Source organism: Chanodichthys erythropterus, chromosome 2 (assembly GCF_024489055.1).
Source record: "Chanodichthys erythropterus isolate Z2021 chromosome 2, ASM2448905v1, whole genome shotgun sequence".
NCBI lineage: Eukaryota > Metazoa > Chordata > Actinopteri > Cypriniformes > Xenocyprididae > Chanodichthys > Chanodichthys erythropterus.
This window is the reverse complement of record NC_090222.1, coordinates 13,886,813-13,909,655: the sequence shown is the minus strand read 5'-3', so window position 1 is coordinate 13,909,655 and position 22,843 is coordinate 13,886,813. Positions and strand designations below refer to the sequence as shown.

Sequence of the window (22,843 nt, the reverse complement as noted above, 5' to 3'; positions counted from 1 at the left end):
TTTTCAAAGCGGCTGGGCTTCATCCAAACATCTCTAGGACTTATTTCCTTCTCTAAATCTACTTTTCTGCATCTCTCATCCACCTTTGACAGCTTTAAACAACAACAGCTACAGGACGATTGGCACCACCAACAAGCAGCTCACCCCACTGTCACAATCACCCCTCTGCCCAGTTGTCACTACTCTAAGAAATCTGGCTGAAGAAATTAATGGTATGCATAGGCTTCTAAACAAGCTCAGCAAGTACCACACACCAGGTTCTTCTCCCTCTCCCACCACACTTACAGGGGTGTCCGACATGTGTCTGACTTGTAGGTAAGCATGCTTCTTTTCTGAATATTCCTGTCATTTGCAGTACTTGATGCATGGTCATAAAAAACAAGAGGTTCTTAAATACAAGTAAACTAATCAGGGTGAATCATACAAAGATTCATATCACAGCACAGCCTCTTAAAACTGCTATTCTAAATGTAAGGTCATCAACAAGTAAGCCTTTTGTAATTATCCAAACTGTTGAAAACCATAAGCTGGATATCATCTTCCTGGAACATGGCTTGACAGTAATCATAATTTTATCCTAAATGAAACATCTCCACCAGGTTTAAGATATTTCAGTGTCCCTAGATTTAATAAGAAGGGTAGCCAACATGTTTATCTGGGAGATTTTTGAAACATCTGAATACTTTGCAGTTCATATGAAGAGTGAACAGTCTGTTATTTTATTAGTTTTGTATCATCCTCTTAGACTAGGCTTTCTTGGTGATCATGGAGAACTGCTTTCTTGGATTTTAACTGCCTTTGAAAATGTCTTAATCACTGGTGGTTTTAATATCCATATGGATGTAATTTCTGATCATCGACTGTTAATTTCACAGAGTAACTAAACTCATTTGGCCTTAAGCAGCATGTAACGCAAACATGGTCACACACTCGATCTAGCGATATCATGTGGCTTAACCATCAGCCACCCACAGATAACAGATGTTGCCATATCTGGCCACTACTGTGTCTTTTTTGAGATTTCAGTATGTACCAAAACTGTGAGTGATAAGAAAACTGTCAGTCGGGCTGATTCTGCCGTGACCTTCATGGAGTTCATGTCATCATCTCTTCCTCCTCTCACTTCCCCCTCTGTAGACACTTACGTTGAGAATTTTAGTCTCAGGCTCTCTGAGTGTATTAACTTTGTTGTTTCTTTAAAAACAAATACCGTCTCACAGAACATAGACAGAACAGAACAGACATAGTACATCCATTGTAAAATTAAGAAGACTCCAGGAGAGCAGAAAGTGGAAGCGCACAAGTTCTTACAGTTCACCATGATATCTATAAGACTCATCTAAAAATGCTATATAATGCAATGAGGTCTGCAAGAAAAGCTTATTTTTCAAGTTTAACTGACCGCAACAAATACAACCCTAGATTCTTATCCTTCACTATCGACAGGCTACTTAACCCCTCAGCTCAAATATCATCAGAACTTCTCACAAGTGCAAAGCGCAATGAGTTTGCAGAATTTTTAATGACAAAATGACTTCCATAAGACAAAACATTGCCAGCACTTGTAAGGTCACCGACTAATCATTTGCAATGTACACTTACACTGGTCATACACTGATTCTTCTGTGTTCAGTAACTACAGACCAATCTCTAATATACCATTTCTTGGTAAAATATTTGAAAAAATAGTATCCATAAAGCTCAATAACTATCTCAATACACTAAATGAGAAATTTCAGTCTGGCTTCCGGACAAACCAAACCACAGAAACGGCCTTGTTTAGGGTTTTAAATGATCTGAAAGTTATTCGGGACTCTTGGCAATCCTTGTTCTTTTAGATATGAGTGCTGCTTTTGACACCATTGATCACGAGATTCTACTAGACCGACTTGAAACAGACCATGCATTTATTATGTCTAGACTTGGCTTCTACAATAGCGTTTTGCTGGGTTACCAAAGAGCTCTTTTAAACACTCACAAAGGGTTCAGAATGCATCTTCACAAATGTTAATTCGCTCTAAAACTAGAAATCACATTAATCTAACACTCAGATCCCTTCAATGGCTGCCTGTATCATTCAGAATTAAATTCAAGATCCTTTTATTAGATTTTAAATGTCTTCATAGGACTGCCCCAATATACATTTCTAATTTGTTGAATAAATATCCAGCAAGATGCCTAAGACATGACTAAAAATTGATGAAATCCGAGGGTATCTGATCCACACATTTGCAGCAATGTATGGTTAAAATAGTCAAAATAATTGTGACTAAAGTGGTTCAACCTTAATGTTATGAAGCAATGAGAATACTTTTGTGTGCAAAAACCAAACAAAAATATTCAATTCAACAATTTGAACCGTTGTCACACCTATAGTGAACTCAGTGCAGGCTTCCTTGTTAACGTCCAAATTCCAGCCAATACTGAGCTGGTGTTAAGGTTGAACCACTGCAGTCACATTGACCATTTCAACCATGTTTTCAACTACCTTTCTGGATGTCAAAAGGTGCAATGATGTTGCTGCCTATGTGTGGATCAGATACCCTCGGATTTCATAAAAAATATCTTAATTTGTGTTCTGAAGATGAACAAAGGTCTTATGGGTTTGAAACGACATGAGGGTAATTAATGACAGAAATTTCATTTTTGGGTGAACTAACCCTTTAATTACTCATGTTCATGTTGTTCCAAACCCGTTAATTCATTTCTGAACATAACTGAAGATCTTTTTGATAAAATTTGCAAGCTTTCTGTCCCTCCATAGACAGCAACGCAACTGACACTTTGACACTTCAAAAAGTTCATAAAGAGTTTGTAAAACTAATCCATATTAATTGAGTTGTTTAGTCCAAATTTTCTGGGGACACGATCAGTTTATGTGATGAATAGACTGAATTTAGGCACTTTTAAAAAGTATCTCAAAACACATTTGGTCGCTATGGCCTTTCTTTGATTCATTTTATTGTTGTATTTTATTATCTTATTTCTATTATGTGATCTTTTTTTTGGTCTGTATTTCATTTTATCATCTTATTATCTTATTTCTATACTGTATGTGTTTATGTTTTTTCTTCTCTGTGTATTTCTATTCTGTAAAGCACTTTGTAAACACTGTTTTAAAAAGTGCTATATAAATAAAGCTTTACTTTTTTAATTACTACAAAGTTTTCATTCATCAACAGAAAAACAGCATAGACCAAATGATCAATTCTTGGGATTTAAGTATCAATATAGTTTTTTTTAGCCCTATTTTTACTTTGAATGAACAATAATAACCCTGTTAAATGTACAGTGTGAAATCTAAAAATCTTTGAACCAAGAATACAGAACAATGTGCAACAATATAACCCAGGGTTTAGAATAACCATGTTAACAGTTTTAAAAATGTCAAAAACCCATTTGTTTGTGGATATATGCATACTTGTTTCCACTCTGAGTTATGAGTCTCCTGCAGGTTTCCATCTGCACATCCAGTCCTCTCTTCATACTACACATCTCCATATACTCGTGAAGATGGCGGTTCATGTCCGACTTTGCTGTGGCAAGTTCCAACTACAGAGAAGCAGATCGCATCAGACCAGGCTGATGGACTTTTATACTTACATTTATATGTACATTTTTTCAACATAACTAACAAGCAAATACCAGAGCAATACTATTAACAGTGTGTGTAAAACATGATTCATGACTGTATGACAGGGAGAAAGTACTGTAATGCATATAAACCCTGACAGTGTGTTTTGTTTTGAAGGGTTTGTTTTGTGATAACGATCGTCTGACTGTACATTATCTCACATAATAGAATGTTGCAATTGACCATTCAGAATCAAAAGCTGTGTTATAATCTGATAAATCATGAAATTAAAGTAAACTATTCAAACTTCTCACCTCGATTTGGTCTATAGTCTCCTGATATTCCTTCTCCCTGGACTTAAAAAGACATTCAGTGTCCTTAATCACCTTTTCCAAACACTCCTCCTGTTCAGACAGAAAAAAAGAGAGAGAAATCGCACAGACACATTATCTCACTGACAGGCATAAGCAATCACCAGCAGATGAGATTTTACCAGAGGGAAAATAAAATACTAGATTAATGACCCCGCTGATGGAAAACCCTTAACACTTTGAGCTTTCCAAGAAATTCGACACACTTCCAGCCCACATTGCATTAACTAATGTCAGTAATGTTTAGTATCGAACCACCCCCCAGCAAACTGTAGCCTGACCTAAATATGAGCTCTGTGTGTGTGTTTGCATGTGTCCTGTGTGTGAACCCCATGACTGGATGACCAGTAGTATCCTATTCTCCTGTGGAAAACCTCTTTGACACTATGAGCAAGCATGTGCACCTAAGCTTCATTCTGTGTCTGATTCCTCCTGGCTTCAATTAGAGATGCCCACCCTTTGAGATGAACCAATACTCACCAGTTTACCACAAACATCAGAAAAATACATGAAAATGAATGTGAGATGGGAGAGACAGGGGGAGAGGGAGCGAGTGCCTAAGTAATGAACAGAATGGAGAAAGAGATAGAGTTACTAAATGACAGAGGTAATATGGTATGACTTATGATATAAAGCAGAGAACATAATGCTGGGTAATGCTGAGATGAAAAAGGGAAGCTAAATGGACTTTATTTCGATAGTCCACTTTAGACATTCTACTAACTATAAGTAACTTTGCAACTACATGTCAACTAACTCTCATTAGAGTATTAGTACTGTCTGATATCTGCTAACATTTTATTTTGATGCTCCCACAACAGACATTCTGCGGACTATAAGTAATTTGCAATTACATACTTATTCTACTAACCCGAACCCTAACCTTTACAGTCTACTATACAATACTCTAAAAATGTCAACTAACTCTGATTACTTATTGTTCAAATAATGTCTAAAGTGGACCATTGAAATACAGCGCACAGCATAAATGAGTACACCCCCTCTGAAACTTCTGAAAGTCAGCAATTACTCAATTACTTAGAAGACATGTTAGGGTTCTTTAGAGATATAATGTTCCAGCAAGTCTGCTTAGTCAATTACCAAAGAAGCATGTCAAAAGCTTGATTTTCTTATCAATGTGATAAAATGTTGTGTAGCAAAAATGAGTACACCCTCCTAAAAGTTACTAAATAAAACAAAATAAAAATGTTCTTGTGTAAGTTTAAGGCAATGTTTGATCAACAGATAAGTATGTTGAACCAAAACATTTAAAGAGAAGTAATTTCTTGACAATTAAAAGTGTTATATAGCCCACTGAATCATTCTCAGACTTAATGCTGACAACAATGGACCAACTTGGGAGAGAACTGTCAGGAGACTTATTTCCAAATCATTGTTCTAAGTGTGAAAATATTGCAAAAGTAACACAGAAATTCAAAAACAATGGACTTGTGACAAGGCCCCTGAAATAATCAGGCCTTCATTTTTAAGCTTTCATTTAGGGATGAGAGATTTTTTTTTGCTAGACAAAGAGCAAATACCAAGCGAGTGTCTCAGAGCCAGCAAAAGCTATGAAAAGAGTGACTGTTTATCTCTCAGAGTAAGATGCAGCCTGCAGAAATGACATGCATGGTTGTTGTTCTCACTGGAACTGCCTACTGTAGCCAAAGCACAATAAAGTCAGTTAGCCATTTCCAAAGCCCATATTTACAAAAAATAGATTCTGGGAATCAATACTCTGGTCTCATGAGACCAAATCAATAATTTTGGATCTAACAGCATCCAAAATGTTATGGTGTTGCTAAAGGAGGAGTACAGTGAGAAGTGCCTGGTTCCCACAGTAAAGTTCAGTGGTAGTAAAACTCTTATATAGGGATGTATGAGTGCTGAAGCTGTGAGGGAGTTGTGCTTTATCAATGCCTTCTGTAGACATGTATTGCACTCAGTCTTAACACACTTGAGCACCTGTGGGGGATTCTGTAGAGACGAGTTGAGCAACTCAAGATGTTTAATACATTTTAGTTTTGCCATCTTTCCATGAATTTTATTAGTTAACATAAAGAAAATACATCAAATACTTTTGTATTTGTTCAGTAGGTGTGTACTCATTTATGTTGTGCATACTGTAAGTGTAACTGAAGTTACACTTACAAGAGAGAAAAATAAAATAGTGCTGCCAAATCGATTAATGATTAATCGCATCTAACATAAAAGTTTCTATATATATATATATATATATATATATATATATATATATATATATATATATATATATATATATATATATATATATATATATATATACACACACACATTATATATTAACAAACTTTTATGTTAGATGCGAATAATTGATTTTACATCACTCAAACAATTATATAATATTTTTATAAAAATGCAACTCACAAAATTGGGTTAGATTTCTGTAAAAAGACTTATTTCATTTTGCTTCTAAATTAATCTTGTTGTAAAGATGCTTGTGTTAATTTACTGGAAAACAAGACAAAATACTGAGTAAGAAAATTATTTTTACATGAATAAATGAATTTAGATGAATTAGATGAATATTAATTGAGATTTTAATATTTAGTAGGTGCACCTGTCAGATTCTTGGATTATAACCAAAAGTCTTAAAGGTCCTTTCTATAAATTATGCCTCTCATGTGATTTCATTTTTCAAAGATTAAATATTATTCAATTTATTGTACCTACTGTACTTTTAAATGTATGTTTTATGACACTCCACTTACTCTTTTGTCAGTTTTGATTAATTATTATTAAGGGGCTTATAACTTTTTTGTTATTTTGAAAATACATGAATTCAACAACTTTGTGAACCTGTCAAAATGTAATGAAGGCTTTGCGAAGATTATTGAAAGATGGGCCAGTGGCAATTATTTTGGAGCTGCCAGCTAATAATCAGTAAAGATTTGCCACTCATTTCACATGCAAAAAGTTTAGACAATCATAACAGACGTCAATCAGCCAAACAAATGTCATTTACATTGATCTGTTATAGGTACGGTAGCAAAAACAGCTTGTTTAATTTTAAGTAGGAAAGAAGGTGGAAAATATTCAAAAAACTATTTTATGTCCCATTTCATTGTCTAATATTATAAGTGAGTCAAAAAGAAAGTATATTATATGGACCCTTGAATTCTTAAAAGGCTTTTAATCATGGGAAAGTTTCCATGTGCGTAAATAAATGAGGAAGTAGTAAACAATAATGTGCATTCAACCACAAATATCAACCACATATAAACCACATGACCCAGAATTTAGCACACTAACCTCGCCCTGACTAGTGTCCGCTGTGAAAGTACATCCTGGGAAATCCTCCCACAGAAGGAGTGTTTCTTCTGTCTCTTCCCAAGCCAGAGAGTCACAGTCGTCTTCAAACTCACACTCTCGCCTGGCAAATACACAGTTAATCATTACATTAGATTTAAACAGAATGTAAAAGAACAAAGCAATTAGGATCCAAACATTGCAAGGCATTTTTAATCTCTCACAGTTGGGTTAACATTCTCTGCATCTCTTCATTGATCTGGAGGGTTGAAGGGGTGCACACTTCATCCTCTCGCGCACCACCTCCATCACTCTCAGAGGTGCTGACTGGCTCATCTGTCTCGCTGCCATTGGCAGGTTGTGAGGTTTGTTTACGGGCACGAGAGGTGATGGCATTTTGAGGGCTGGGAACCTGAGATGGCAAGAGAGAGAGAGGGTTAGGCCATTATTAACTTTAACCTCAACATTTTTGACCCAACACAGCATTGAAACAAACATACAATAGAATTATAGGTTCCACCACTTCCTCTTCTACCCATAATGCAATACATAATCAGTTCTCTGTGCCTCAGACATTATAGCAGGCATCAGCAGAAAATCACAGCAGCTGAGTCAGAGACAGAGAGAGGGGGCTGGGGTGTTGTATGAATTACAAGGGTGCAAGACTACACCACACGTATATGACATTCATAGCAGGAAAACATTTTTTTTTTTTTTTTCCAGTAATAGGATTAAAAAGAACTAAAAACGATATCACCTGAAAACAATAGGTTTATTTGCGAAGCATCAGGGATTGAATTGTTCTTGTACTAAGCATAAAACTCACAAAATTTCGTTAGATTTGTTCTGAAAACAAGTATATTAAAATTTATTTTATTGGGCTTTTCACTCATTATACACATTTGTTTAAAAACCAGCCTTACAGATAATCATGATGTTAATGTTAATGCCATTCAGAACATTCCTGATCAGAAATCCTACGAAAATCACTTTATGATGCATGTCATCTCACCTGTTATTACAACCATTTATGTCTTTAAATTATACACTACCTTTCAAAAGTTTAGAGCCATTAAGATTTGTTTTAAAATAAATAATACTTTATTCAGCACGGGCACATTAAATTGGTCAAAAGTGACAGTAAAGACATTCATGATGTTACAAAAGTTTTCTATTTCAAATAAATGCTGTTCTTTTGAACCCGAATGTATCACAGTTTCCACCAAATAATAAACATCAACTATTATCAGCCTTGATAATAATAAGAAGTGTTTTCTGAGCAGCAAATCAGCATTAGAATGATTTCTGAAGGATCATGTGACACTAGATCCCAGTTCAGTTTCCAGGTGCGTTCACAGCATATCATAATTGCTGTAACTACGAGATTATGGCTCAAAAAAGTATTCACTTCCTCATAGAGACCGTTTTCTGAAAGCTCCCACGTGTACCATGTGGCTTCTGTACCACCTGACCACTGTAGATTAATTTAGCCGTTGATCGTGGTCCCATTGAAACACATAATTTCCAGCTCCAAATATAATGTCACATGTTGTCATCTCAAGATTAAGGTAGTTACACAGTGGCTTGAATGCAGCATATTATTTTGTTCATCATTTGCCCTCATGTGTTGCATCTGTGTCTTGTTAAATATGTCGCCTAGTCCCTAGTGTGTCCCTGTGTATTTATAGCCAAACTTTTGAACTGTAGTATATATTGCATATAATATGTAATCCATGCTATAAACTGGGAAATTAAACATTTCTTAAACAGTTTGTTTTTAGTTAGCTTATATTTTGCAAGCTAAGTGCTCAGTTTAGCTCACCTGCTCACATTCACAGTGATGTCAGAATAATTATTTCACATTCTCAAAGCCTTCATAACCGCATTTGAAAATTATAAAATTAGAATAAGTAATTTTATCTTGTTATAAGAATGTTTAGATGTTTTATTAGAAAACAAACACACACTGTGACACACAAAATATCAGATTTTTAAAAATGGCAGTGTTCAGGCAAAGATTCTCAGAGGAGCTTAAACGGATAGCTCACCCAAAAATGAAAAGTCTCTCATCATTTACTCACACTCATGCCATGCCCCGATGTATATGACTTTCTTTCTTCAGATAAACACAAAGAAATATTTTAGATAAATAATAAAGCTCTGTGAGTCCACATAATACAAGTGAATGGGTGCTGCTTGGTTGACGCATGAAAACTCACACACCGTGATCATGATGGTAATCCATACAACCTGAGGGTCTTTCAATCTGTCTCAAATGTGTTGTAAAGCTTGCATGAGAAGTGACAGTCCTCTGTGCTTCAGTGTTACTTCTTGCATGAACACCACAACACACTTATTTACGTAAGTGTTACAATGTCTCTTTCAAGAATGCCATATGACAGTAGACAGAAAGGAATGATTTAAAGTTTGAACAAGTTTTTAAAAATGTGCATTTTTCTTACACACCTATGATTGATTACCGTCACGATTGCTGTGCGCAGTTTTTCCAAGAATTGAGTGTACGGAAAGTATTCAGACCCCCCTAAATTATATTGCAGCCATTTGCTAAAATCATTTAAGTTAATTTTTTTCCCTCATTAATGTACACACAGCACCCCATATTGACAGAAAAACACAGAATTGTTGACATTTTTGCAGATTTATTAAAAATGAAAAACTGAAATATCACATGGTCCTAAATATTCAGACCCTTTGCTTAGTATTTAGTAGAAGCACTCTTTTGATCTAATACAGCCATGAGTCTTTTTGGGAAAGATGCAACAAGTTTTTCACACCTGGATTTGGGGAACCTCTGCCATTCCTCCTTGCAGATCCTCTCCAGTTCTGTCAGGTTGGATGGTAAACGTTGGTGGACAGCCATTTTTAGGTCTCTCCAGAGATGCTCAATTGGGTTTAAGTCAGGGCTCTGGCTGGGCCATTCAAGAACAGTCATGGGAGAGGCTTCCGTCGGGCCACTCTGCCATAAAGCCCCAACTGGTGGAGGGCTGCAGTGATGGTTGACTTTCTACAACTTTCTCCCATCTCCCGACTGCATCTCTGGAGCTCAGCCACAGTGATCTTTGGGTTCTTCTTTACCTCTCTCACCAAAGCTCTTCTCCCCCGATAGCTCAGTTTGGCCGGACGGCCAGCTCTAGGAAGGGTTCTGGTCGTCCCAAATGTCTTCCATTTAAGGATTATGGAGGCCACTGTGCTCTTAGGAACCTTAAGTGCAGCAGAATTTTTTTTGTAATCTTGGCCAGATCTGTGCCTTGCCACAATTCTGTCTCTGAGCTCTTCAGGCAGTTCCTTTGACCTCATGATTCTCATTTGCTCTGACATGCACTGTGAGCTGTAAGGTCTTATATAGACAGGTGTGTGGCTTTCCTAATCAAGTCCAATCAGTATAATCAAACACTGGACTCAAATGAAGGTGTAGAACCATCTCAAGGATGATCAGAAGAAATGGACAGCACTTGAGTTAAATATATGAGTGTCACAGCAAAGGGTCTGAATACTTAGGACCATGTGATATTTCAGTTTTTCTTTTTTAATAAAACTGCAAAAATGTCAACAATTCTGTGTTTTTCTGTTAATATGGGGTGCTGTGTGTACATTAATGAGGAAAAAAATGAACTTAAATGATTTTAGCAAATGGCTGCAATATACTTTCCATACCCACTGTACAATTGCATTACATATACTCATAGAGATTGATTATTTTCCTTAAAATATATCTGAAGAAAGAAAGTCATATACATCATGGATGGCATGAGGGTGAGTAAATGATGAGAGAAATAATAGTAATAATTTGTTACATTTATATAGCACTTTTTCTTGGCACTCAAAGCGCTTTACACATGGAAGGGGGGAGTCTCCTCAACCACCACCAATGTGCTGCATCCACCTGATGATACAACAGCAGCTATATTGCGTCAGAACGGTTACCACACACCAGCTTATTGGTGGAGAGCAGAGTGATGAAGCCAATCAGTATATATTTGGGATGATCAGGAGGCCATAATGATGGATAGAGGCCAATGGGCAAATTTGGCCAGGATGCCAGGGTTACACCCCTACTCTTTTACAAATGACATCCTGGGATTTTTAATGACCACAGAGAGACCTCTGTTTAACATCATTTTTTGACAGTATAGTGTCCCTGTCACTATACTGTGGTGTTAGGACCCACACAGACCACAGGGTGAGCACCCCCTGCTGGCCTGACTAACACATCTTCCAGCAGCAACCTGGTTTTCCCAGGAGGTCTCCCATCCAGGTACTGACCAGGCTCAGCCCTGCTTAGCTTCAGTGGGCAACCAGTCATGGGCTACAGGGTGATTTTCATTTTTGGGTGAACTATCCCTTTAAGCGTGTAGCACAACAATAATGATAGCATAACAGAGAAATCAGGAAGTGCAGATGTTTGTTTGAGTGTGTGAATACCTTAAAGATCTTGATTGGATCTTCACAGTTTCTTTGTTGGGCGACATCACACAGGCGAGCTGTGATGTCAATCCGTCTGCAGATGTCCATGTCCACTTTCATGGCCTTCTCCTGGATCTTACTGTCCAGCTCTGACAGGTTCTGTATGTGTGCAGATTTGTGTGAGTATATGTGTGTCATCTGGAGCAAGAACAACTAGATAATTATTAACTCATTTCTATAAAATACTCAGTACGTTTAGTAATCACGGCACTGGAGTTTCAGATGGTGTGAAACTGAAACTGCGCTTGTATGTCTATTTTGGTACACAATGAGGAAAACTGTGATGTTTGTGTTTTTTGGACATACAGCTAACTCATTCTCAAAAACAAGCTATTTTTAACTCTTTGAACTGTGTGATAAAGTCTTTTCTGGGAAGAGTATTTGATACAAAGAAGGGTAATGTCTCATTTTCAGATCAAACACATTAAATAAACAAAGTGCTAATTATGGAAAGTGGGGAGGTGGCAAAGTGTGTTTGCGTATGTGGACAAAAGCACAAAGCTCATATTTTTCCCTTAAAAGGGATAGTTCACCCAAAAATGAAGATTCAGTCATCATTTAATGTTACTCACCCTCATTTTGTTCCAAATCTGTATGAGTTTCATTCTTCTGTTGAACACAAAAGAAGATATTTTAAAGAATTTTGGTAACCTGACAGTTGACGGCACCTGTATTTTTTTCTTCCTACTATGGAAGTCGGTGGGTGCAATCAACTGTTTGGTTACCCACATTCTTTAAAATATCTTCTTTTGCGTTCAACAGAAGAAAGAAACTCATACAGACTGGAAACCACTTGAGGGTGAGTAAGTAATGACACAATTTTCAGTTTTGGGTGAATTATCCCTTTCTGAAGCATTTCTCCAGAAAATGTGATGACTGTGGTCTGCTCTTGACAAATGTTGGTGCTATGAGCTTAGCTGCTATGAATACACATACTGTTCATGGGCTCACCAGAAACAAACCCCTGAGTGTGTGTGACTTGTTGAATTAAACTCTACATGAGCAATGCAATGAAATCAATTGGCTACTATAAAAAAACAGCTTAGACCAACATAAATTCCTGTGCTGGTCCAGGCCGGTTTGTGCTGCTCTGGTACTGGTCAATCAGTGTGTTCTTGATAATTCAGTACCTACTATCCAGTACCCATTCACTGCTATTGCATGGAAAACAACTTTAGCATTCTTTTAAATAGAGTGGTACAGGAATGACTTATTTTTGTAGGCCAAAACCCATGAACGAGTTAGCAATACTGGAGTTTTAACACTTCTGGTTCCATCGTCCCAAGGTCAATGGGCTTTTTGAATGGGATTTTGGTTAAAGGTTGTTTGAGAGTGTGTTTTGCTTCTCACATTGCTCATGAGTCCTTTAAAGAGCACGAGTTCAGCTTTCAGCTGTTGCACCTTGAGGGCCAACTCATCCTGACATACTTCACTCTCCTGTAGGTCCTACACACATAGACAAATGCATATCCATTATCATTATTATCATTAATAAACAATTATTTTTCTGTAAATTTTCTTGGCCGAAATCATCACAATGTTACTCATATAATTCCAAAAAACTCTACTTCATGTCTAACAGTATGACAATAAACCTACTGACCCTTTATAGAGCAAAAACTGTAACTTATAATTAAGTTACTATAGAAGAGCTTAAGAACATAGTTATTTTGACAGAGGATAGTTATTTATATTAAATTCTGGGTTAAAAAATAAGAGGTGTTAAGTAATTTAAGTTAAGAATAATCAATGCAGCTCTAAGACTGGTTCAAGGCTAGGTTTAACCTAATCAATTGAAACTAAGAATAAACACTAGATTTCAGATATTAAAGTAACACAGAGATAAACAAAGAACCTTTCAATTAAACAATATGTCATTAAGCATTTACACTTCAACATATTTATATAGCTAATTACTAAAGTAAAACTGCTTCTAAACACTGCATCTAAGTAAAACATCTAAACACTGACTATTTCAATATTTTGCAGTATCGAGAGCATCTTCTGAATCCAAGTTCATCCAAGTAACACTTGATCCCAAAGGTAAAACATGCCGAAAAAAATCCTAAAATGGTAAAAAACACTTGATCCTAAATGTAAAACATTCCAAAAACCTCATAAAAAGGTAAATAACACTTGATCCCAAAGGTAAAACATCATAAAAAAGGTAAGTAATATTTGATCCCAAAGGTAAAACATGCCAAAAACCTCAAACTGCTGACAACATCATTTTCTTGATCTGTTTACTCAGTCTCCAGTGATGTACTGTACACTACTGTTCAAAAGTAAGATTTTTTGAAAGAAATAAATTCTGTTCTTCTGAACATTCTATTCATCAACGTATTCTGGAAAATGTGGTTTCCACAAAATATTAAGCAGCACGATTTTTTTTAAAAACTCTACATTTCTAAAATGCACTAAATCAGCATTTTAGAATGATGACAGCTTTGTTGTGACAGGAATAAATTACATTTTTAAAACTGTAATAATATTTCACAATATTGCTGTTTTACCGTTTATTGTATTTTTGATCAAATAAATGCATCCTTGGTGAGCATTAGAGACTTCTTTCAAAAACATTAAAGAGATTTTACCAACCACAAACTCTTGAATGGTTATGTATTTAAAGACTTTTTTTAACATTATTCTAGTGAACTTAAAACAGGAATCAAATTAAAAAGCTGTCTGGAAAATGAGGTTGCAATAAAGTTGAATGCAGCAGACACAATTAATATCTACAAACAGCACACGGTAGAGATGCAAAGAGATGGTTTGGCTTGAAAAGGTGTTCCTCACCTCCTGTAGATCATTCATTCTCTGTTCCATGTCCATTCTCATAGTGTATTCCTCTTCCCATCTGAGAGGAGAAAACAAGAACTTCAGGACCAACAGCAGAGCATGGGACTCAACGACAGGAACTACTCAATTTAGCTAAAACGTGAATATATCACATCAACAATAAAAAGTGTTCCATTTGTCAGTATTTTAAAGCCTAAAATTTAAGCCATTATTTTCTTTCTACCCTAGCTCTCTCTGGTGCATTCAAAAGAAGAGAAATCAAATCTTTAAATGAATCAGGTTCACAAAACTGGTTTAAATGATTAATTTACATCTGACTGACTTAATGAGTCAGTATGTTTCTCACACAAAAGTATCACATAACTTGACAAGACTTGGAATATAGTGCACAAATCATATGGATAACTTTTATGATACGCTTATGGTGCTTTTACATCCTTTTTGGGTCATAAAAACTCTGTATGGAGAAATGCAACTAATAAATTCTTCAAAATTTCTCCTTTCATGTTATAAATGGCATGAGGGTGAGTAAATCATGGTAAAAGTTTCATTTTTGGGTAAAACATTTTTTTTTTTTTTTATGCTTTATAAAATCCATAGCAATAAAATACTGCTCGGAAGATCTTGTAAAGCAGGAAAAAGCATGCAAAACATGCATTGTTCCTGTTATGGAAGAAAATGCTCATTTGTAATTGTCATGCGTAAGTGTTTTTGTTTCTCTGAGTATGCTAGCTTAACTTAAGTGCATCTATTCAGTCCTTTGAAAATTTATCAGCCCAGTCAGCTCTACAGTAATTTACTGTGTGGCTGTTCAACAGTAATATTGTCCAGTGCAGTAGTATAGTGCAATGAGGTGGAACCAAACAAGCCCTGTCCTTATGTAAGAGCTAATTAACATTCAGAGCATTGCAGCAGCCTCTACATTTATTAAGCATCCTCACTGGACTGCAAGGTTAGTTTGAGGCCGTGCATTACTGCCAATTCAAGGTGCAAACATACAATTACTGAAGGGAAGGACAGATAACGTGAGCGACAGGAGGAGAGAGGGTGGAGAGAAAGAGCTTCTCTGCAGCCTGAGCTCTTGTGTATGTACTGCAATGCAGATATAACAGATCACTGCTGCTGGATGCCGTGGCTATAATAGAGCAGCTTAAATGAGACAAATTATACAAATAGCAAGTGTGTTCAATTGCAGAAATTTTAATGTGAGTTTAATGTGCTTATTATTGGACCAATAATTTTCCAAAAGAGCACATCATTTCAGTTTCTATCCTTCGACATTACTGTTCATACAGTCTAAAATGCTGGGTTAAAAATAACCCAAGTTTAAAAATTACTGTATTGCTTGCTTACAATGAACCCAAAATATGTTGGAAATGAACATTTTTTTAAAATGTGTAATAAATGAACATTTATTAATAAGATTAATGAATAATAAACATTTATTAAATTGCTTACTAATAAATGTTCACCTTTTGATTATTATTTTTGCATAGTAATTATGTGTTTGATTTTTAATTTCCAACCTATTTTGGGTTCATTTTAAGCAGACTATAGTAATTTTTTTAACAATAGTTGGGTTAAATAAAACTGCCCAGCAGGTTGGGCAAACATTTAACCAAAGACTATAGAATAACACAATTAAAAACAATTAATAATTTAACAATTAATAAATTTGTCCATTTTCAACCCAACTTGGGATGTTTTCAACACAACACTTTTTAGAGCGCAAGTTTAGGGTCTGTTAGATGTTTTAATGTTTTTAAAAGAAGTCTCTTATGTTCACTAAGGATGCATTAATTTGATCAAATAAACAACAAACAGTGATATTGTGAAATATTATTATAACTGAAAATAACTGTTTTGTATATTAATGTATTTTAAAATGTAATTTATTCATGTCAAAGCTGAATTTTCAGCAGCATTACTCCAGTCTTCAGTGTCACATGATCCTTCAAAATTTATTCCAATATGCTGATTTGATGCTCAAGAATTCAAATCACTAATTCAATGATTCATTTGCATCACTCATCGCTCAAACATTTTCATTTAAAGGCACAATATGTAAGATTTTTGTATTAAAATGTCCAAAAACCATGTTATATATTTTGTTGACTTGTGTACCTACTTAATCCAAAAGGTTTCCAAGAATGTTTAAATCCAGAGAAATAAGCAATTTTAACCAGGGGACGGTCTGTGTCAGTGCGTCGCATATCAATGACATCATACCCACGTTACCCTGGGTTTCCGGTTTTATTTTGTAGAAACCATGGAAACACCAGACACTTTAATATATTATGTCTTTTATTAGACAGGTGAGCAAATTTTTGGATACATTTATTGACAGAAAACTAATCATGTTATATAGCTCAGCATAGTACATCTTATTGTTTAAATCTTGTTTTCTTGATTTACCACGAGTACCATGTTTTACCATGACTAATATCAATCTAGCTTATAACAGTGTGCAACAAGAGCTTCAAAGCAGCCGCAGAATGAACGCAGAGTAGCATTATAACAACTTTCAAGACACAAATGTATCTAATATGATAAACAGCGCTGTGTTACCCAACATACACTTGACCGGAAGAAACATAAGCGGCGACTGTGGCATAATAAAAGTTATGCTGCTCTTGAGCCATGTGTCGCGCTCGTCTCTCATTACCAATCACTCCAGCAGCCTCATTTCTGTTCGCACAGGACTCGGCCCTGCTCTGCTTCATACTAAAGTAATGTTAATAATCTCATCCATGAACATGATTTCTGCCCGAGTCCCATCCCTATTCTTTTCCACCTGCTGTACGTGAAGACAACACCTCCCATGATTCCACAAAATCAAGGCGTCATCAAGATGCACCTTTGTTTTGAATAAATGACTTCTAGCTGTGAATATTTACATATTGTGCCTTTAAAATTTTGGGCCCTATCATACACTAGGTGCAATGCGGCGCCAGGCGCGATGCAAGTGTTTTTTGCTAGTTTCAGCCTGACGCAGTTATCATTTTCACATCCTGCGCCTCGTTGTTTAAATAGCAAATGCATTTGCGCCCATTTGTGCCCCCATGGGTGTGCTGGTCTGAAAGCGAGGTTTGTTCAGGCGCATTGTTGCTGGGTTACTATCTTGAGGCAACTGAAATAGACTGCACCATTGACCAACTGAAACCTAGTCTAAAGTCAATGGCACAATATATGTTTTGTTATTTAAAGAGCGTGTTAGTAATATGGGCCTATATGCGGGTGCAAAACGTGTGTACACTCTGCTTGTGACACACACAGGGACGCGCAACAGCACACAAACATGCCAAATATTAAAAATAAATGGATCACAATGTAAAAGATTATTATTGTGTGCATAAAGATAAAAATGCTTTGGTGGAAGCCGGCTTTTCCCATAGATGGTCTGCTTGCACGCTTTAACCTTGCACACGAGCAGATCCGTTTCCTCCACTTGCAAATTCCGTCATGTAAATAGCGAATCCGCCATGGCACGAGCGCAACTGGCTTACAAAGGGAATGGGAGATGAAACTTAGATTGATTTATTGCATGTTATGCCCAAAACATACCCATTACTCAATAAGAGAATAGGGACCCTTTTAGACCATGCACCGGGCGTGCCAACCATTTTTTCCGTCCTTAAACTTGCAAAAGTGGATTCGGACACGCCCTAAGTGCATTTGCACCATGCGCTTTTGACTATGCACTTAGATCGTTAAAATAGGGCCCATACATTGGTAAATGTTGCTGTTCATGACTATGTTTTGTTATATTTGTGTATATGAACTGTGTGCTTTCAGCTGTTCTGAACACTTATAGGATGAATCGGAATGCTGACTGTGAGCCAGGCCCCATTAATCAACATTACTGCATGACCTTCCTGATGCTCTTGAGTCTGAATAGAAGCAAATCCTGCATCCTTGTTTTAACATCTAGTGGAAATCCCTCCCTGAAGAGATGAAGTTGTTATTGCAGCAAAGGGAGGGATTAATGCTTTGCCACACGTTTGAAATTAAATGTTTTAAGACAAAAGGACATCAGGGAGGTCAGACACTGATGTTGAGTGATGGGACCTGGTTTGCACTTCCAATTCATCCCAAAGGTGTTCAAATAGGATACTAAGTCACAACAGACATAGTAAACAATTTCTTTATGCTCCCTGCTTTGTGAACAGGTCATTTTAGAACCTCTTCACTAAACTGTTTCACTAAATTGTCTATAATTTCACTTTTAGATTTGTTTTAGAAAGGGGTGCCCACATAATGTTGGCCATATACACTAAAGTTTAAAGCTTATTTAAGTTTATTTATATACTGTACACATAACATTGTTCAAAATTGACACTAAAGACATTTATAATGTTATAAAAGATTGCTCTTTTTAAATAAATATTGTTCTATTCATCAAATAATCCTGAAGAAAATGTATCATGGTTTCCACAAAAATATTAAGCAGTACTTAATTCAACATTGATGATAATATGAAACTTTACTTAAGCACCAAATCAGCATATTCGAATGATTTCTGAAGGATCATGTGACACTGAAGACTGGAGTAATGATGCTGAAAATACAGCATTCAGCTACATTTTAAAATAGGTATTTTTAAATTGTAATAATATTTCACAATAGTACTGTTTTACTGTATTTTCGATCAAATACATGAAGCCTCAGTGAAACTTCTTCCAAAAACATTAAACAATCTTACTGACCCCAAACGTTTCAATGGAAAAACTACGGAAGAGGATTAGGGCCAAGCAATAATAAAAAAATAAAACCATCTCGAGATTAAAGAAAAAAACTCGTTAAATTTCGAGAAAAAAGTCGAAATAAAATGTTGAGAAAAAAGTCGCTAAATTACGAGAACAAATTTGTTAAATTACTAATTTATTCTCAACATTTTATCTCGACTTTTTTCTCGTAATTTAATGACTTTATTCTCATAATTTAATGAGTTTATTCTCAACATTTTATCTCGACTTTTTTCTTGAAATTTAACGACATTTTTCTCATAATTTAACGAATTTGTTATTAAATTATCATTAAATTACGAGAAAAAACTTGTTAAATTTCGAGAAAAAAGTCTAGATAAATTGTTGAGAATAAAGTAATTAAATTAAAAGAAAAAAGTTGTTAAATTACCAGAACAAATTCGTTAAATTATGAGAAAAATGTCGTTAAATTTCAAGAAAAAAGTCTAGATAAAATGTTGAGAATAAACTCATTAAATTATGAGAATAAATTCATTAAATTACGAGAAAAAAGTCGAGATAAAATGTTGAGAATAAATTCGTAATTTAACGAATTTGTTGTTGTAATTTAGCGACTTTTTTCTTATAATTTAACGAGTTTATTCTCAACATTTTATTTAGACTTTTTTCTCGAAATTTAACAACTTTAATCTCGAGATGGTTTTATTTTTTTATTATTGCTTGGCCCTAATCCTCTTCCGTAAAAAACAAATGTGGAAAGCATTCCTTGATTATTTTTAACTAGATTTTCATAGTATTCCATTTTGAATCTGCTTGGTTGAAATGGTGGTTGTATAAATACTGGAATAAGCCGAAACAAATGAGATATAATGTTTTATCACAGATGGATAGAAAAACACTTTCGAGGATGAGAGCCACAGACATTGAAAGGCTGCTTACTAAATTAGAAAGCCAAAACGGAAAATAAATACAGACAAGAAAGTCTGAGAAGAGCTGAAACCATTACCAGAGCAAATGACAAAGCAGTCAGATGGAGAGATGCTGAACACATGATAACATCTGTTGTGAAGCAGGCGGTTTTAAGACAGAGCCAAAATGACTTTTGTGCTTTTCAACAGTGTTTTCACCTGTCCTGATGAGTCAACAGACAGTAATGAGTTTGCGAACTGACGGTCCATACAGCCCTAAATAAAGCTGCTATATGTGACTGACAGCAGGTGGAATGCGGCGCTCGGGCTGCTGCAGGTTTGGACATAAAAGAGCCGTGGGACCTTATTTTCCCTACAGCTGATTCTTATCTTCTAAATACTGTACATATGATCTCCCTTCCTTTTGCTTCTCATGTTCAACTCGAGCTTAGCAACGAGGTATATGATACTGTACATGAGTGCATATCTGAGTCCTTTTTAAAGTCCATTTATCTCCACCCATCCTAAACACCACCTCATATCACCTTCACAGATTAAGAGTATATTTATTCCATAGATTTCGCAATAGTCCATTCAATAACCTCAGATTGGTTCAAATACCTTCAGCAGCCGTTACAGTAGATATATGTCTACTTCATGTCTCTGCACATGACTGCCAGCAGCTGATTTATGCTCTATTTTATCCCACAAAAGCTGCAAGTCACAACTCGTTCTCCTTTTTTTAACAGATTCCACTAGCGCTTTTTGTTGTGGTCTTAAACACCTGCAGGTTTGACACTTTTCAGGTTTGAAAAGTAACCACTTCATACAGGAAGTGCAAAGTGACTGCAGCCTGCTCTGCACTGAAACAAGGTTTGTTCGTGACTGAAGCACAGGTTATCAGAGGTCAATGCGAGTCAGTTTCTCCTGAGCACCAGAAGAGCAGAATATGCAGAACATGCTGAAATAGCCCAGTGTACATATGTCTAATCCTTCTAAAATCCAGCAATACGGTTTTGGCATTGAGATTTAACAATAAATACAGTGGGAAAAGTCCTAATCCACTAGTGAAAATATTGAATTTTTCCAATTCAATACATTTTCATTGCAAATTATATTATCAAACAACTCAAATTTAACCATTTCAATTGTTTCTAGATCCCAGGAGGTCGTTCAATCTGGCAATCATATCTCAAATCCATCATGACTCTCTACACTCCTGAAATTAGAGGGCCCAACACTGAAACCTTTTCTCATAAACAAACATTTAGCTATAATAAGCATCTATATATATATATATATATATATATATATATATTCACCTTCGCTTGTACTCATCCCTCTCCCTTTTGATTTTGGCCAGGACGTTGTAAAGTGCTCTGATCTCTGGAGTGATGGTGTCTATCTGGACACCCACGCCGTCCGGGTGGACCCATGATACTCCGGGACTGGTGACCCGAGTCTCTGACCCGCTTCCCAGTTTTCGAGTGTGGTTGTAGGACCAGATAGTGCCCGGGAGGAAGCGAGGAGGAGGGTTGGGAGACGTCCCGATGCCAATGCTGCTCACTTGTGGAGTGTTATTAGAGTTGTTGGTGTTGGCCGAGGCAGATTCGGTGGTGGGTGTTGACAGACTAACCGTGATGGTTGGATTTCTGTTGGTGTTTGGGTCAATTGTGGTCCCATCGTCAGCTTTATTGGGCTCAAGCTTGAGGACAGTCGTGAGAGAAGGCATAAACAACGTAGTGGGTCTTTTGGCAGAGTTGTTAGTGTTTTGGAAGGACAGAGACCCAGGCCGAACAGAAATAGGCCCAATAAACCCAGTCTGAACACCAATTTCTTTAGTCTTTCCATCTTCCACGCATCCACCCGCATTGTTGCTGTTTAAAGCCTGCTGAAGTTGTAACTCCAATATCTTATTGCGTCTCTCCAGTTCATGCACTTTAGCCAGAAAGCATCGGAATCGCAGATTGAGGGTCTTCAGGACGCTTATATTGGATCCCAGGTCGTTTCTCAATGCCATTGCTGTAGGTGGAGGAGGTTGGGACCAGTGGAGGGATGGATTGAAGTGCAGGTAAGAAGATGCCGTAAGGTCAAGTGCGGTCTGGGGGACGCCAGTAGGGCTGGGTTGTTCTCCGAGAAAAAAAGAGGATGGATCAGGAGCTCCTAGGACAGCAGCCTCGGGGAGTAAACCGGAGGGAGAATCGGGATGACCGGGACCTTCTGGATTCTGATGCTGTTGGTACTGCTGATGCTGCTGCTGATGATGATGATGGAGAGGAGAATTCATGCTACGGTACGGAAAACTGAAGCGCTGCAGATCGGGCATGAACACCAGCTATGTCTGACTTCAACAGTCTGACGTCAAAATAATTAACGGCTTGATTTCAAAGGTCAGTGGTGTTTAGCGACCCAGTGACACGACAATATCCACATTTAACTCGTTAAAGCCTTATGTAACGATATAAGAGTATTACAGCTTGCGCGTGAATGCTGAGTAAGGATGAATAGACGCTGATGGAGATGAAGCGACTCTCACTGCAGCAAACGATAAAAGAGAAAAATGTGGAGTAATTACAGAAACATGCGATACCTCTATTCTAACAAGCAAAGTATACTGTAAAAACGTTAATGGAATATGTTTAAAATAGGTCCAAACGAATGTCTTGCGGCTTCCCTGCCTGGAAACCTGAATAGCCTATGCTTGAGCGGTCG

At 36.6% G+C, this 22,843-nt stretch overlaps 1 protein-coding gene across 1 annotated transcript in view; it reads right to left on the bottom strand.

The window, feature by feature from the left end:
• iffo1b (intermediate filament family orphan 1b) overlaps positions 1 to 22,801 on the bottom strand; it is a 28,598-nt gene extending 5,797 nt beyond the window's left edge. The window contains exons 1-8 of the mRNA XM_067401747.1: positions 21,454 to 22,801; positions 14,515 to 14,575; positions 13,069 to 13,164; positions 11,677 to 11,817; positions 7,458 to 7,645; positions 7,237 to 7,357; positions 3,889 to 3,978; positions 3,422 to 3,552 (exon numbers count right to left, since the gene is read on the bottom strand). Coding sequence (XP_067257848.1) covers positions 3,422 to 3,552; positions 3,889 to 3,978; positions 7,237 to 7,357; positions 7,458 to 7,645; positions 11,677 to 11,817; positions 13,069 to 13,164; positions 14,515 to 14,575; positions 21,454 to 22,457 — 1,832 coding nt within the window. The 5' untranslated portion in view covers positions 22,458 to 22,801. The remainder of the gene's footprint in view (positions 1 to 3,421; positions 3,553 to 3,888; positions 3,979 to 7,236; positions 7,358 to 7,457; positions 7,646 to 11,676; positions 11,818 to 13,068; positions 13,165 to 14,514; positions 14,576 to 21,453) is intronic.
• Between the last annotated feature and the right edge of the window lie 42 nt (positions 22,802 to 22,843).